The sequence below is a fragment of the Siphateles boraxobius genome, unplaced genomic scaffold (assembly GCF_051911475.1).
Source record: "Siphateles boraxobius isolate OS27281-9 unplaced genomic scaffold, OSU_SipBor_1 12, whole genome shotgun sequence".
NCBI classification, from domain to species: domain Eukaryota; kingdom Metazoa; phylum Chordata; class Actinopteri; order Cypriniformes; family Leuciscidae; genus Siphateles; species Siphateles boraxobius.
Genome location: NW_027508722.1, coordinates 19,946,635 through 19,962,851, shown reverse-complemented (window position 1 = coordinate 19,962,851; position 16,217 = coordinate 19,946,635). Strand labels below are relative to the sequence as shown.

The window sequence follows — 16,217 nt, the reverse complement described above, 5'->3', positions numbered from 1 at the left end:
ATAAATTTCTTTTGAATGAATGACTCTCTCTCCCATTGCTCTATAGTTTTCTTTGTCAACAGCCGCTTGCACCGCCTGCTGGTGAGGTCGAGTAACAGCTATGGAGATTATACATTTTCAATCCACTAATATTCCTGCCGTTCCCGGATGTCAAATGTTGAATTTTCTGTCGAACCACTGAATTTGTGGAAGCAAATTTGTAAAGCGAAATAAAATGGACCGAAAATTGCCTGTCGAATATTATAATTTGTATTTTTAAACAGAATTAATATTTTGGAAGTGAAATCTGAAAGGTGAAAATGTATTATTGAATTTTTAAAAATGAAAACGTGTGTGAAATGTTTTGAATTGAAATATTCACAGCTTAAATATACAACTATTTTGAATTTCAGCTCATAAAAATTCAACCCCTAAAATACAATGAATTAAAATAAAAGCAGGGTTAATGCAATGCATATTTTTTCAAGTAGTGCGATTCAACAAGCTTTTTGTTTCATAGTTTACTGCCTTCACTGACACAGATGAAAATGAAAAGACTATCAGTCAAAGCTCAGCTTCAGGAGGGGAAGAGACAGGGCAAGATAAGGAGACTGAGAGAAAAAGAAAGAGTGATGGAGATGAGGAGAGAGCAGGTATTGACAAATAATCTACTGCCCACTGACATGGTTTTAAAGCTATTGATATGCAATTTTTGGTCTTCAAACGTCTTAAAATGCACATATGTAGATCAGAGAAATCAAATTTTTCTTGAGGGTGCAGGTGCTTGTACCCCCTTGTATTGACAAATAATCTACTGCCCACTGACATGGTTTTAAAGCTATTGTTATGAATTTTTTTGGCCTTCAAACGTCTTAAAATGCACATATGTAGATCAAAGAAATCTAATTTTTCCCAACTTGTTCAAATTTGGGACCTCTGTGATTTTAAAACCCTGCCTACAACCCTGCATGGGTGTGATATTGTTCCAAAGCTTGGATCTTGTTTTTACTGTGGTGCAGCGCAACATCAAAAGTTAAATACGTACACGTGAGTTGGGAGGGTTCCTTCCTTGGCACAAGACTCCCCCTCTCTCCACACACTCTGAGATACATACAGGCGTAGCACGTGCACAGACACCTGACTGGTCCAGATGTCTTCCGCAGTGCCACCCCTTCTTTACCCCCTCTTTGCCCTGGTATGCCACTGCCTATTTATCTGGAGCCATTTTGGCTCTGAATCTGATTACTATATGGATATTTCATTGCCAGAGGAGCCAGTAATATGCTCGCTGTCTCCTTGTGTTTTACATCTTTCACAGCTCTGCAGTGTAAGTTGCCCCGGCAACCTCATCAGCCAGTTTGTATTGGCCAAATTCTTGGCCAATAGCACGGCTTTCTGATTATGTCATATAAAAACAACGTCGTAGTTCTAGTGGTGCCAGTGTTTTGACATAGCCTAGTCCAGTGAGAGTGTTATTTTGTCGTCGTCAGCGGCAGCCCAGTCAAAAATCTATATTTTAGAGGTTTTTAGTTGTTTGTCAATTAATATTTGCTTATTTAGGAGTTTAAAGCAAGTTTAATTTATTAGACTATAACATTTAATTTAAAAAATATATATACAAGCCAAGCATATCTGAAACACAGAAAGTTACTCAAATTGAACTGCACGTAGGCTACGATAGCAGTCGTATATTATTCGTTTTGAGAAAGTGTAATTGATTTTGGTTCAAATCGAATGACCTCAACGACGACTCTGCGGCAAATCAAAAGGGAGAGGGAGTGAGCTGTAATTTCCCGCCGCGTCTGTAATTTAATGTGTTCCACTCATCACTCGTCATTCGGCGCCGTTCTGCTGCTGCCGCGCGCGCGTTTCTCCGTCGCTCCCCTGGTGAGAAGTCCTATCGCTGCATGCGCACACTGCGCAGAGCTATGTAAATGAAACAACGGTGGGACAACATGACTATCCCGAAAGACATCCCAGAGAAGTGGTTTCCAATCATTCTCCCTCTAAAAAGGAAGAAAGAGGGATTAACCAACACGACAAAAATAAGAAACGGAGCAGGTACCTTTGCATTATTGCGTTGTCATTTGTTTACCACAGATGATCTGAATTAAGTCTAGCTGTTTTTTATTATTATTATTCTAAATATATAACATTATATTCATAGTGAAATAGAGGTCACTTAAACTTTAAATCAATAATTAAAAATGTATTTTTATTCTTTTTTTATCAATGTTTCATCCTCCTTGAACACTTCCCTGTCATGTAAATAAAAAAACATAGTGTTCTCCCATAAGTGTGTTTATTCATTCATTATTTCACCCTAATGATTGCCTCACAAAATCAAGCCAATATTCAGTATCCATATCCAGCGCGTGCGTGTGTGTATGTTTGAGTGCGTATGTCTCATGACCTTGTGATCATGAAATCCATCATGCTTTCCCCGTCAACACTCACAAATATCTCAGTATATTTACTGCATCTCCATTCATTTTAAATGCAAATAGTCAGCCTTTAGAAAGGGCTTATCATCAAATGTTATTGAGATGATTGCATAACCTAATTTCTACATTGAAAGTTAATGTCTCAAGATTGGTCACATGATATACAGTATCTCACAATATTTAATTGACTGACTTCAAGGATGTAGGTTTGATTTGGACATTTTTTTTTGGACTTTATTTAGTGATTGACATTAAGGTTTTTAGTCTTAATTTCAATTCTGTAATGTTATACGTTAAAGGTAAAGACGTCAAGGAGGCAGTTTAACAGAGATTTAACTTTACCTTCACTGTGTTGTTTTTTAACTTTGTGGATATTTGAACTAACAGTTTGCTTTAAACATTCAGTTTAACAACATTTAAGTTAAACTTAAGGTTAAACTTAACTGTGCACGTAGGCTATTCAAACACTTAGCCTACCTACTCTGTCCATGCACCAAATGCACATCCTTGAAAGAGCGCACACTTCTTTTTACTTTGACTTCTCTGGGAATGTCAATGGTATGACCCACTTCAGATGCTTCCAAAATTACAACAACAGTGGTTATAAATATATATGATATTTATATTTATCAAAATAATTGCAAGGGACAATTCAGTATCGCTGAATATTGGGACATGTCCCTAGCGTCCCTACTAAATCCTATGCCCTTGACTGACTTGAATTTGCTTTTTTCCCATGCCTCATCCTAGCAGTTTATTTCACAGTATGTTGAGTGAGTGTGTAAACTGCTTATCAACATGCTGTCTGAATTTTTTTTTTTTTATATTCGCCCTGTTTAAATGTAATTTATGTGATTAACACAGCCAGCAACATTTTCACTCATGATTTGTTGTTGCAACACATGCAGTTTATATTTTTCACTAAAGGTAGTAATTGTTAGAAATGTTTTTGTAAACTTTTGTTAGATAAATGAAGTAACCGGAAATGTAAATTTATTTAGCTGTTGTGGTTTAGAGTTGAGCTGGACCTCTGTCTCAGATTCTGTGAAGCAGATCGCAACTGAACAAACATTGCTGTTTGTTTTGGGGATTTTAAGCTCATCTTGATGTGTTCTGATTATCAGTCACTATACGACAGATAGCACCATTTGAAAATGCCCAGAATGACTCATACAGACAACAGGTATACAAGACCAGCAGTTTCATTTCAAATCAAGAAGAGGCGCACAAAATCACCTTTGCTGTCTTATTTGTACTTGTTGTTAACTTTCAAATAATCCAAATGTGATTAGACATTGTGCTCCTTTTTCAGTTATTTAAATGAACTAACCATATGTTGACGTTTAAGGCCAATAAATATCCAGTAGACAAGCCAAAGCCGCATGAAGAAATGTCTTGTAGTGGAATAGTTAATGTCTTAGTAATTCCAGTAACCCTGTTCCTGGCCTATTCAGGTTGATTTCTTAACACTGGGTTTGTTAAGTGAATGTCTCCCAACAGTCTATTCTGACACATCCGTGATTATCTCCTGCACGACTACCATATCTCTGATCATTTAACATTGCCATGATCATCATTACTTCCCATTAGAGTTAGAAGGGAGATAAGTGTATTTTTGTTATTATTGTAGATTATTTATGCCATCAAAATGGATGTAGCTGTATTTAATATGGCGGTATAAGTGACCTCTGAATGAATTGCATATTTACTATAATGTGAAATATCCTGGAGAATAAAGGGCTTAAAGAGGGGATTCACAACTAGCAAGATTTTCGACAAAAATGCGGAATTTCATACAAAAGCCCTGGAAGTGTGGAAAGTCTGCCAGATGTCGCAAAATGATGCAGTTTTCATCATCCAGCAGACTTTACCTGACAAATAAACGGGGATATCTGGGTGCAGGAAACACAGCGAAAGAGTATATTGTTCATTAAGATATGCTACCGACATTATAAACGTACATAGTACACACTTTAATTCACGCTTTTATGATATACTAGAAATTCAGTTTATTCATGCCTAATTGCAATTATACATCCTGCGTCTTCTCCAGTGTGTTTGAGTGCAAACTTCTCTGGTTTGTTATATGTGCAGTTGTCCAAGTGCTTCATATGTTTACACGTGCGCGCACACACATCTAAAATAGCCTTCAAGGAACATGTTTTTGCCTATGTTTACCATACTGAATGCATTTGTTTTTATCTGGAGTGAAATGTTCTTTGTTGCAGTCAGTGAGTGTTAAAGGGTTAGTTCTTCTGTCAGTAATTACTCACCCTCATGTTGTTCCAAACCTGTAAGACCTTCATTCATCTTCGGAACACAAATAAAGATATTTTTGATGAAATCTGAGAGCTTTCTGACCCCCTATATACTGCAACATTATTGCCATTTTCAAGGCCCAGAAAGGTAAAGAAGACATTGTCTATGTCCATGTGACTACAGTGGTTCAGCCTTAATGTTATGAAGCAACAAGAATACTTATTGTGCACAAAACCCCCTAAAACTAACGCCTTTATTTAACAATTTCTCCTGTTCCCTGTCAATCTCTGATGTTGTTCACGTTGTAAACACAGTGCAGTGCTTCGGGTAATACATCAGGACGCCGGTTCATTATTGGCGGGCTCCTGCGTCAACATCACACGTGAACAACGTCAGAGACTGGCACAAAAGAGAAGAAATTGTAGAATTAAGTCATTATTTTTGTTTGTTTTTGCGCACAAAATGTATTATCGTTGCTTCATAACAATTAAGGTTGAACCACTGTAGTCACATGGAATATTTTATAGATGTCTTTACTCTCTCGGATTTCATCAAAAATATATTTGTGTTTCGAAGATGAATGACTGTCTTGTGGGTTTGGAACGACATTAATGACATTAGTGAGTAATTAATGACAGAAAAATGTCATTTTTGGGTGAACTAACCCTTTAAGCCTGTCCTTATGTGAACCCCTGTAATTCCTTTACTCTGAGAGTCTGCTAACATACTCCTAGACGGTCATATTGGTGGTTTGGTTGCACGGATTTGGTCAATGCAGCTAAGGTGAAGGAATAGGTTGGTGCATGATGGAGGGTGTTTTTCGGGATGGATAGTTGAGTCAGCCAGCTGGGCATATAAAGGCACATGGCAAAGGAGGAGTTGGGAAATGGGAGCAGACTGCAAGAGGAGAGAGGGCAAAATCAAGCAAGTGATACATAGACACTGAGATGAATAGAAGGTTCATGTGAAGGTCATGTGCATGTTTTATCAGATGAACAAATGCCTCATGATGTCTCAGCATATGTTTTGGCATTAGTGTGCAGCATAGTAAACTTTCCCTCACCATACAGAACAGAAGGACCTCCTACTTTAAGGAAGACGGAATATGTATGTAGTAAATAAAGAGAATAAAAACAACTCGTTAGGCAAGTTCAACCACATGACTGCATTAGTGAGTATTTTGCCTATGTTAAGGATTCATGTATCATTCCTCTGATGTGTGTAAAGAGGTTGGAGTACAGTAGCAATCATCTCACTCACCATGAGGCTAATTTGAGCCTGTAGCTTGTCTTTTTCGGCGTTAAATAAGATGAATCCACTTCAATTGTCCTTTAGTGCTACTTTGGCATGTTTATTAAATTTGTGCTGTTTTTGAGACCTGACCGAAAGATTCACTTTGGTAGGAATCTATTGTATTATTTTAATGCAGCCTTGGTGAGCATAAGAGATTTAAAAACATTAAAAAAATTTAGGAGATGATTAAACAAAATCTAATTAATCCAAACTTTTTACAGTTAGTGTGAGTGTGTATACAGTAAAGCAGTTTTCTGAAAATAAGAATAAACGATTATGCCAAAATATAACTTAATTTTAATTAAATTTTTTCAGAAATTAAAACTGCATTAAAATTATGCTTATCATAGAAAGAGGGGAATTCAACATGTATGTAATGCTTGCTTCTTTTTTCTTTTCTTTTTTTTAAACTAATAATAGATGCGGGTAAAAATAAGCATCATGTCAATCACAGTGTCAATGAAGCTTTCCATGACTTTCAGAATAGTTTATCTATGCACAACTAGCTTACACAAGACATATGTTCTGCAACATTGCACATCCATAACTTGCTGGTCTGTTTGAATTTGCACAGATTTATGAGCTAGCGTAACGGATGTCCTTGGCAGTAGTGCTGAATCACAGCAATGACTGCTCCTTCTCTGTCAATGACTGTTTTTTTTTGAGACACATCACACAAGCAGCGTTTCACTGCGTCTTTTGCTTGTCCTTGGCTGTATTAGTAAGGGCGCTGTGTTAAAAGTGCTTAATGGCCCAGTTTGCTGAGGTGCTGTCCGGATGGAACAAGACCCTCTGACAGCCAGAGCCATTATGTCATCGGCAGCCAATAGGCAATGCACTCTCAGACTCTGGCAACAGCAGTGTGGTTTTCCATTAGGACTGATAACAGAGAGGCAGAGAGTACAACAGATAGCCACGAGCAAGGGAAAAGAAAGATGTGACCTTGAGGAAGAGGGTAGAAAGCGAAAGGATAGGGGATGAGTTTGATGGTCATGTGGATCATGTGGAGAGCGATGGGAAAAGGAGATAGTGTACGGACAGCTGAGAGGACAGATACAGAATTTCTTCTTTCAATATAAAATAAAGGCAGGATGTTGTGAATTAAATGAATACCTAGTCACCCTTCAGAGTTATTAATGTTAGGTTAATGCATTCTAAATTAATCTATGAGGGAGATCATAATGCTATATATTATTAGAATAATGATCATGAAATAGCCATTTTATGTTATTTGTTGAAGTATGCACCGTGTCTCGTGGTGAGACCTGAGTCAATGACAGCAAAGAGAGTTTACTGACTAATACTAACCCAATACAGCATGGAATATAAAGGACTAAACCTCCAACTCATAACATATGGAAAACAATGTTAACAAGCAACAGATCAAACTTACAAAGGCTGAGAATACATGTTAACACAGAGAATGATACTGGAAGTGTAAAGATACTTGTTACTATAACTATAATAGTACACTAATAATAACGTATGATACCACACATGATAACATTGTTTATTATACGTAGGCACTGCAGTTATGTTGTCTGCTGCTTTAAATGCTCAAGCTCTATAAAGCAGGATGGATTCTGATTGGCTGCCAATGTTTTTATCGTTCATCAGCTGAAAAAAAATTCTGAAAGGGATTCAAATTGAGCCACAGTTGTGTTTATTTAGTTTAATTTTCACTGACTTTAAGTTTGTTTATCTTCAGTCACCTCCTTTGTTCTAGCTTTCCCACCAGTCATTAATTTCCATGGACATTCATTAACAAGTTTGTTTTATTTTAATAAAGACTGTTGTTATTTGAACCTTCTTCATCATCATGTGACAGTATACCTGAGCTAAAAGATGATGGAATATAATGCAATATTTACTGCTTTAGCCCAGGAAGGACTTCCATTATTGGACTATTCAATTCAGTTCAGCAAATTGCCCAACGGACTGGACTGCCTTTGATGACGGGACCTTAAAATCTCTATATTGGATTGGTGCAAACTTCCATCGACCTCTCAACTTACCAGACATGATGGAAGGGGCATGGAGGGAGGCCATCCTTTGGTGTCTGGAAAGTGTTTACCCCCAGTCCACGCCATTTACCCCCAGTCCTGTCTTCATCAAACCCAGAGCCTCACCAGCTATCAGCCCAAAACACAGATACGATGCCAGAGCCAACCGCAGACGGGGAGCTTCTGTCTGCTGCGATGAATGAGCCAGAGCCTGAGATGAGGACAGTCCCAACTATCGCCCCTGAGCCGAAGCCCCACAGTGAGTCTAACCAGGTGTGTGAGCCAGCAACATCCGTTCCAGTGGGAATATTGATGGAGCTGGACACCGAAGCATAGCTGATCGATTGGGAAACAAAGCTAGTGCTCCCCACCCAGCCCTGCCCTGTATCTCCTGTGTTGTCATCATCACTGCCAGTCCTGCCCAGTTCTGAATTTCTGTGCCCTCATTGCCGCTGGTCCTGCCCATCATAAAGCCTGTTTCATCACCCTGTAATGAGATTGTGTTGACTCCATCCAGCCTCCCTCCTCATCCAGATTCAGCCAGTCCTTCAGACCCATCTTTTCTGGCGCTTGGCTGTGTGGATAAACCTTGGGTCTTACGGTCACCAGCTTCGCCCAAACAACTGGATTCCTCCATCTCCGCGTCCGGCCGCTGATACCGTCACTCCACCACGGCTCGTTGACCTGTCGGCTCCACTTTGGCTCCTCCCTCCCTTGACTCCACCAGAGACCATCAGCCTTACGGCTCCACTGGGCTCCCTCATCCATCTGGCTCCACCTTGGTCAGTCATCTCGTCACCCTGCCTTCGCCACAGACCTACGAGCCATCAGCCATGCTGTGTTCCGTCTCTCCACCCCTACGGCTTCAGCGGGCTCCGCCTTCCCCCTGGCTCTACCTTGGTCCTCTGTCACACCGGCTCTACCTCAGTCTTCATGCACGTTCTAATTCGTTTCATTTTCACAGACTTTTAGTTTGTTTATCTTCAGTCACCTGCTTCCTTTGTTCTAGTTTCCTGCCAGTCATTAATTTTCATGGACATACATTAACGAATACACCTGTCTGTCTTTAGTTCATCACCATGTGTATTAAAGTTCCTCATTGTTCACTGTTCATGTTTAGGGTATTGTCGTGTGTTACACGCTGTGTCATTTGCTTTATCCTGTGTATCTTCCTAAGTTTGTTTTCATTTTATAAAGACTTTTGTTATTTGAACTTTCTTTATCATCTTTGGAATTAAACACGACATCAGCAATATTTTTCCGCTTTAGTCTTTATCGTTATAGTTGTGCACTTGGACCTATTCAAGGGAGGTGCACAACTCACAAGTACTCGAGTAGCCTACCCGAATACTTGGGCATGACAGCGACGATCGATCATGATAATGATGATCGCCGTGACTTAAAAAATATATTATTGTTATTACTGCATTTTTGTATCTGAGTTCTGATTGGTTAGATGATATGGTACAGTATGCCATGTACAATAGCATTGTGACGAGAACACTATTGTAATAGAATTTTGTAAATTCTTTGTGCTTAAAGTTTCCCATGTTTCAGCATTGTTATTACGGGAAGAGCGCATCCACAAGAGGAGTTAGATTCAGACAATCATGATCAAGTTCACGTGCACATTCGCGTCCTTTTGTGCATAAGTAAGTTTTAATATTACATCAATCACGATCAAGTTCACGTGCACATTCGCGTCCTTTTGTGCATAAGTAAGTTTTAATATTACATTTATGTTTTATATATCTGAATAATCTTATATGTGATACGTTTGGTTGAGTTTATTAACCCTTGTAAACCCGTTTATCGGTCGGAATGAGGGTTTCCGATAGGACGGGTGAAGGTCTCTGCGTATTAAATAAACAAGATTAAATAAAATACATTTTCTCATATGTATTACCTTGTTATTTTATCTGACTCATAAATGAGAAAAGTTTTTTAATGATATCCGAGTATGCAATTGCAGAATAATATAGACAATAATAAAAATAGTAAATGAAATAGTGACTAGTACCTACCCGAAACGAGTACTTGTCACAAAAGTCGGTTTTAAGAAAATAAAGATGAATATTTAGATTTCAGGAAATTTACTTTATAATATAAAATATAATATAAACTAAAACTGATATAAATCCTGTCAACTCATGTCTCAAATTTCACAGCTAAGTTAACTAGTGTTGTGGGACAAAGGGGAAATAAGGAGTTCTTCCTTTAATGTTGTAAGGGCGTAAATTGTAGTACGAGCGGAAGGGAATCATGGGTAATGTAGTCCGGAACACGCATGGTCGAGTGTACAGCATAGTACGAGCGGAGATGTGTTTTTGTCCCTTGTTTTTCCCTGTTGTTTTCCGGTAGAGATGCACTGAGTATTTGTGTTCACTGCAACATTGTGGGTCATGTGAATGCAGGCCGGAGATATCAATAAAGCAGCATACTCAGGACACTTTCGTATAACTCGTCATTTGCACGGACTTGAGTGACTGGTAAACTGCTACGCACACACGGCTGCTGAGACGGAGAGCGCCGAACTGAAAAAGACAACATTGGGGGCTCGTCCGGGATCTTGTTCGTCGCATTTGGTGAGTTATATGGACAATCTGAATGGTAAACTGAAGCAGATGTTGTCAGAGAGAGATAGCAACATGACGGACGCGCGTGAGAGAGGATGACGAGAAAATACTCTCATACAAATAAGAGCAGTCAAGTGAACCCTGCCATATCTGTAATGACGGAGAATGAGGAAAAACGGACGCACATCTCATTCGCGGATTGGTTAAATGAATTGGAAGTTCAAGTGTCCAATAGTGAAAGTAAAAATAATCCGTTCAAGCAAAGTTTTGTTCCTTGCCCTCAATCAGCTACAATTAATGGACCTGCGCGTTGCTTTGAGCCAAAAATACGACCACAGGCTATGAGTGAAACCAACCCTTTCAAAAGTGTTGTGGAAAGTGAGTTTACATATGACAGTGGAATTGACACACCATGTTACATACAGAGCACGCCAGCAAATCTGAACTACTACCCACAAGCTGTGTACAAAGACTTAACTGTTAGACCAATGTCACAATATATGTCACCAATTAATCGCTTTCCACATGGGAGTGGTACAGTCCAGCATAGCGTCCATGAGGCTGAAAATAAAACTGCTTATATAAATGCTGATGAGAGTTGTTTTCCTGAGTTTATTAGACCCCGCCTGCAGGGAAGAAAACCACGTCAGGCATGTTACGATCTATCATCTGACAGTGGAGAGGAATGCAGTACCCCAAGAGAAAGAATTCCTACTCTCCGACCAGGTCAGTTTGATGGTTCAATGTCATGGAGAGAGTTCCTAAATCGTTTTGAGGATTGTGCCAGAGCTAATCACTGGTCTGAAAGGACAATGACTGTGCAGATGAGGTTTTGTTTGGTCGGAGCAGCAGGTGCAGTGATACATAAAAACCCCAGGTCGGGTAGATGGGATTACGCTCGCATTGTGGAGGAAATGGATGCCGCGTACGGCCCGTCATCCGAGCACGCAGCTGCCATTGGGATAGAGCTGAGGCAGAGGGTCCGCAAGGCAGATGAGCCGCTACATATGTTAAGAGATGATATCTATGAGAAAGTCTCCATTGTCTATGCAGATCGGTCTGAAAGAGAGCAGGACTCCATCAGCGTTGAAGTGTTCACTAACGCCATGGGGGATGCTGACATTGTGCAAAGACTGCTGGAAGAGCGCCCACGTACACTGGGTCGTGCTTACGATATTGCTCATAGATACGAGACCACACGACGAACTGCCGCCAGTGTAACACAACTCATGCAGTCGGCCACAAGGCCAATGGAACGGAGAGCCAGAGCTGCAGCAGTCCGTGAATGCCACGAACCGAGTGAAAGTGAAGGAGAGGGTTCAGTGTCGCCACACTCTGATCAGAGACAGAAAACATTCAGAATGGAATCCAAACCGCACCAATTAAGATTCAACAAACGAGGGAAAATTAATTGGGGAGAGATTGTATGCCACAACTGCCAAGGCATTGGACACATGAGACGGAACTGCCCTTCACCCAGGCTCGATCTGCCTCGTGTAACTCCAGCACTACACCATTCTACTGACATCCAACCTACTTCCACCGTTCTTCAGGTAAAGGGTGCTGGTCCTGAGATGTGTATACACACACTGTTATACAGCATGGAGCTATGTGCTCTCTTGGATAGCGGAGCGAGAAGGAATGTGCTACCCCGTCACTGCTATGAGGCTATTAATGAAGGAGTTCGACCCCCACTTGAACTATCAACAGTACAGGCTCTGCAAGGAATAGGTCCTATAAATGTGAATGTTCTTGGGGAAGTCCACGTGCCGATACAGGTCGGAACGCACACAGTCAGCGTTAACTTCATTGTAGCCGATGTAACAGAGGACACAGAAACCATTCTTGGACATCCGTTCCTGGAACAAGCTCGAGCACGTCTCGACTTTGGCAGTCAGAAAATTGTACTGTTCGGTGAGCAGATACCTTACTTTAATCCCAAAAACAAACCCAGGGTACACGTTGTTAGAATAGCACGCACCGCTGTTCTGGAAGCAGGACGTGAATATATCGTGCCAGGAAATGCACATTTCCGAGAGCATGTGCAGGGAAATGTGTTACTGAGTCCAACAAAAGGGTTTATGGAGAAACACAGAGTGTTGGTGGCGCGGATTGTAGTTGATGCTCAACCCAATAAACAGATTCCAATAAGACTGTATAACCCAGGCACCATTGCCGTGCAAGTAAGGAAGGGGGCCATTGCCGGGTTTCTACAGCCTGCAAATGTCGTGAAGGTTGCCAATTCTGAGCTGCCAACTGCGAGCCCAACCACCGCAACGGTTCCAAGTCATTTACAGTCTTTATATGCTGAGAGTATAGTGCATCTGGGGAAGTCGGATCAAGAAGAGCTAGCAGAACTCCTGAGCACTTATGGTGATGTTTTCTCGGCTGGACCGATGGACCTTGGTCGCACCAACCTGGTGCAACATGACATCCAAACACGACCATGTCCACCGGTAAAACAGCAGCCCCGAAGAATGGCCTTTGAGAAACAGCGCAGTGCAGACGAACAGATTCAGCAAAACCTTGACACTGGTTTAGCTGCCCCTAGCCATAGCAGCTGGGCTTCGCCAATTGTGATGGTACGGAAGAAAGATCAGACATACAGACTGTGTGTGGACTATAGAATCCTGAATGAACGCACTATCAAAGATGCTTACCCCCTTCCGCGAATTCAGGATACCCTGGACACTCTGTCTATGGCGAAATGGTTCCCTGGATCTAGCCTCAGGCTATTGGCAGGTGGAGTTAACTCCAAGGGCACGGCAGGCTGCTGCGTTCTGCAGCAGGAAGGGGTTATTTGAATGGAATGTGATGCCATTTGGGCTGTGCAACGCCCCAGCGACGTTCCAGCGCTTAATGGATCGTGTCCTGGCTGGACTACAATGGGAAATTTGCTTAGTCTATTTGGACGACATAATTGTCCTGGGGAGGGATGCCAAAGAAATGATTCAGCGCCTAGCGCAGGTATTCGAAAGGTTGCGCCAGGCCAACCTCAAGTTGAAACCTGCCAAGTGCTGCCTCTTCCGCCGCCAGGTGATCTATCTGGGTCATGTAGTTTCAGAGGAGGGCATCAGCACTGATCCTCAGAAGGTGGAAAAGATTCGAGAATGGCCACAGCCTACAAGTGTTAATGAAATCCGACAATTCGTTGGTTTAGCATCTTACTATCGACGCTTTGTCAGAGATTTTGCCACAGTGGCCAAGCCCCTTCATGATCTGTTGCGAAAGAATGCCAGATTTCAATGGACTCCTGAAAGTAATCAAGCATTTGAAAAACTGAAGGAGCTACTCACCACCGCTCCTGTTCTGGGGTATCCTATGGATCGTGGCGACCTCATTCTCGATACGGATGCCAGCAATTTCGGAATCGGAGCTGTGTTATCCCAACTCCAACATGGCGAGGAACGCGTACTAGCCTATGGCAGTCGAGGATTGACACTAACGGAGCGGAATTACTGCACCACACGGAGAGAGTTGTTGGCTGTAGTGGAGTTCTCAGCACATTTCCGTCAATATCTTTTGGGCAGACCTTTTGTCGTGCGGACAGATCATAGTAGTCTGCAGTGGCTGATAAACATGAAAGAACCAGAAGGACAGTTGGCTCGGTGGTTGGAAAAGCTTGGAGAGTATGATTTCAAGGTTGTGCATCGGCCTGGGCGCCAACATGAAAATGCAGATGTGCTATCCAGGAGGCCATGTCGTTCAAATTGTGCCTGCAGCCTTAAAGAACCTTCTTCCAATAGCCCTCAGGTTTGTCATCAGGCAGTTCAGTGTGATTTTGACATCGGACCTGGAAATGGAAATGCTAATCCTGAGTTCTGTCCAGTGGGGGTAGTGCAGCCTGTCATGACGGCAAGTACTGCTCCATTCCTAGGATGGACCGCTGAGGAACTTCGCTCCACTCAGGCAACTGACAGCGATATTGCCCCAATCAAAAGGTGGATGGAGGAAGGTGGGGAACGGCCCCCCTGGGGTGACGTGTTGCCTTATGGACCGGCGACTAAAGCTTACTGGAGCCAGTGGAAGAGGTTGTATCTAAAAGATGGCACCCTGGTAAGGCGCTTCTACCTGATGGAGGGCCCCGAGTTTTATCCTCAAATTATCTTGCCAAAAGTCTTTCGGAAGGATGTCATGCATCAGATGCACGATGGACCAGTGGGTGGACACTTCGGGGTGGAGCGGACGCTGTCCCGATTACAGTCACGGTATTACTGGTACCAGATGCGGGAGGATGTTACACTCTGGTGTCGCACGTGTGCCAGCTGTGCTGCGAAGGCTCGACCCACAAAGACCCCACAAGCGCCAATGGGCACTGTTCGGGTTGGGGCTCCCATGGAAAGGATTGCTGTTGATTTGATGGGCCCCATGAACGAAACGGAACGATTCAACCGTTACATTCTTGTTGTGCAGGACTATTTCACTAAGTGGGTGGAAGCCTACCCCCTGCCCAACGACCAGGCTGTCACTGTTGCGGAGGTTATAGTTACTGAATGGGTCTGTCGTTACGGAGCACCATCGACACTGCATAGTGACCAGGGCTCTAACTTCGAATCTTGTGTTTTCCAAGCGATGTGTGAATTATTAGGAATTGAGAAGACTCGAACGACACCTTTCCGACCCCAGTCGGATGGACAAGTGGAGCGGTTTAACGCCACCCTCCAGAAAATACTGGCTACCACTTCAGAGCGGTGTCACTGGGACTGGGATGTCATGGTTCCCATGGCTGTGATGGCTTACCGAGCTACCAAGCATAGCTCCACTGGTTTCACCCCAAACATGATGCTCTTCTGCCGGGAGTTGACAGAGCCTGTTGATCTAGTTGTAGGGCTGCCTTTTAATGAAACCTCAGCTCCCACTCCCCCACAATATGTTGCTGAAATGAGAGAAAGGTTAGAGTTGGCACATCAAATTGCCAGAGAGCAACTGGGTCGTTCTGTTGAACGTGCCAAAAAGCAATATGACAAGAATGTGGCGAGGACACATTATAAGGTCGGTGATGCTGTGTGGTACCTCATAAAAGGGACTAAAAGGGTGCAAAATAAGATCAGGAAGTTCCTACCTGCCTATGAGGGTCCTTACTTCGTTCTAGGACACCTGGATGATATGGTGTATCGAATCCAGAAAGGTCCAAAGACAAAAGTGAAGGTCGTTCATCACGATAAGCTCAAGCCGTATTATTCCCGACAACCCTTGGAAAATAGCTGGGTGTTTAAGAGTTTGGAGGCCTGGCAACCCCAGGAGGTTCCTACTCCCAGTCTTGGAGCTAACGTTAGTGACCTTGACCTTGAGCTTGGCCTCACTCACCTCTTTGCAGAGGAACCTGTAAATGACAGCGGCATGGATGTACTTGATGAAACGTATTGTGTGCCAATGATTCAACAGGAGGATAGAAATGTGCAGTGCGGAGAAGGTAGCACGGTGCAACCAAGTCAACCATGGACTGTTAACGGCCAAATCGGGGGTAGGCCGCCACGAGTTAAGAGACCACCAAAGTGGTTTGGTGACTGGACAAACTGATGCTCGAGGAAAAGAGACTATGATGAACATACCAACTGTTCTACTGTTAAAAGAGAATTAATGTTGCATTAATGTTTTTTTTTCTTTCTATGTTGACCCATGTAGATGTTATTTGTTGTGCATATGGGTGAGTTCATCAATAA

At 42.2% G+C, this 16,217-nt stretch overlaps 1 protein-coding gene across 3 annotated transcripts in view; it reads left to right on the top strand.

Moving 5' to 3' along the window:
• atp8b2 (ATPase phospholipid transporting 8B2) overlaps positions 1-16,217 on the top strand; it is a 59,381-nt gene that overhangs the window by 7,900 nt on the left and 35,264 nt on the right. The window contains exon 3 of one of the 3 annotated variants that reach the window (XM_077210863.1): positions 500-632. The exons of 1 other annotated variant lie outside the window; for it this stretch is intronic. In XM_077210863.1, coding sequence (XP_077066978.1) covers positions 500-632 — 133 coding nt within the window. Of the gene's footprint in view, positions 1-499; positions 633-1,415; positions 2,041-16,217 lie in introns of those variants that run through there. One more of the 3 variants, XM_077210872.1, reaches the window with a different exon arrangement.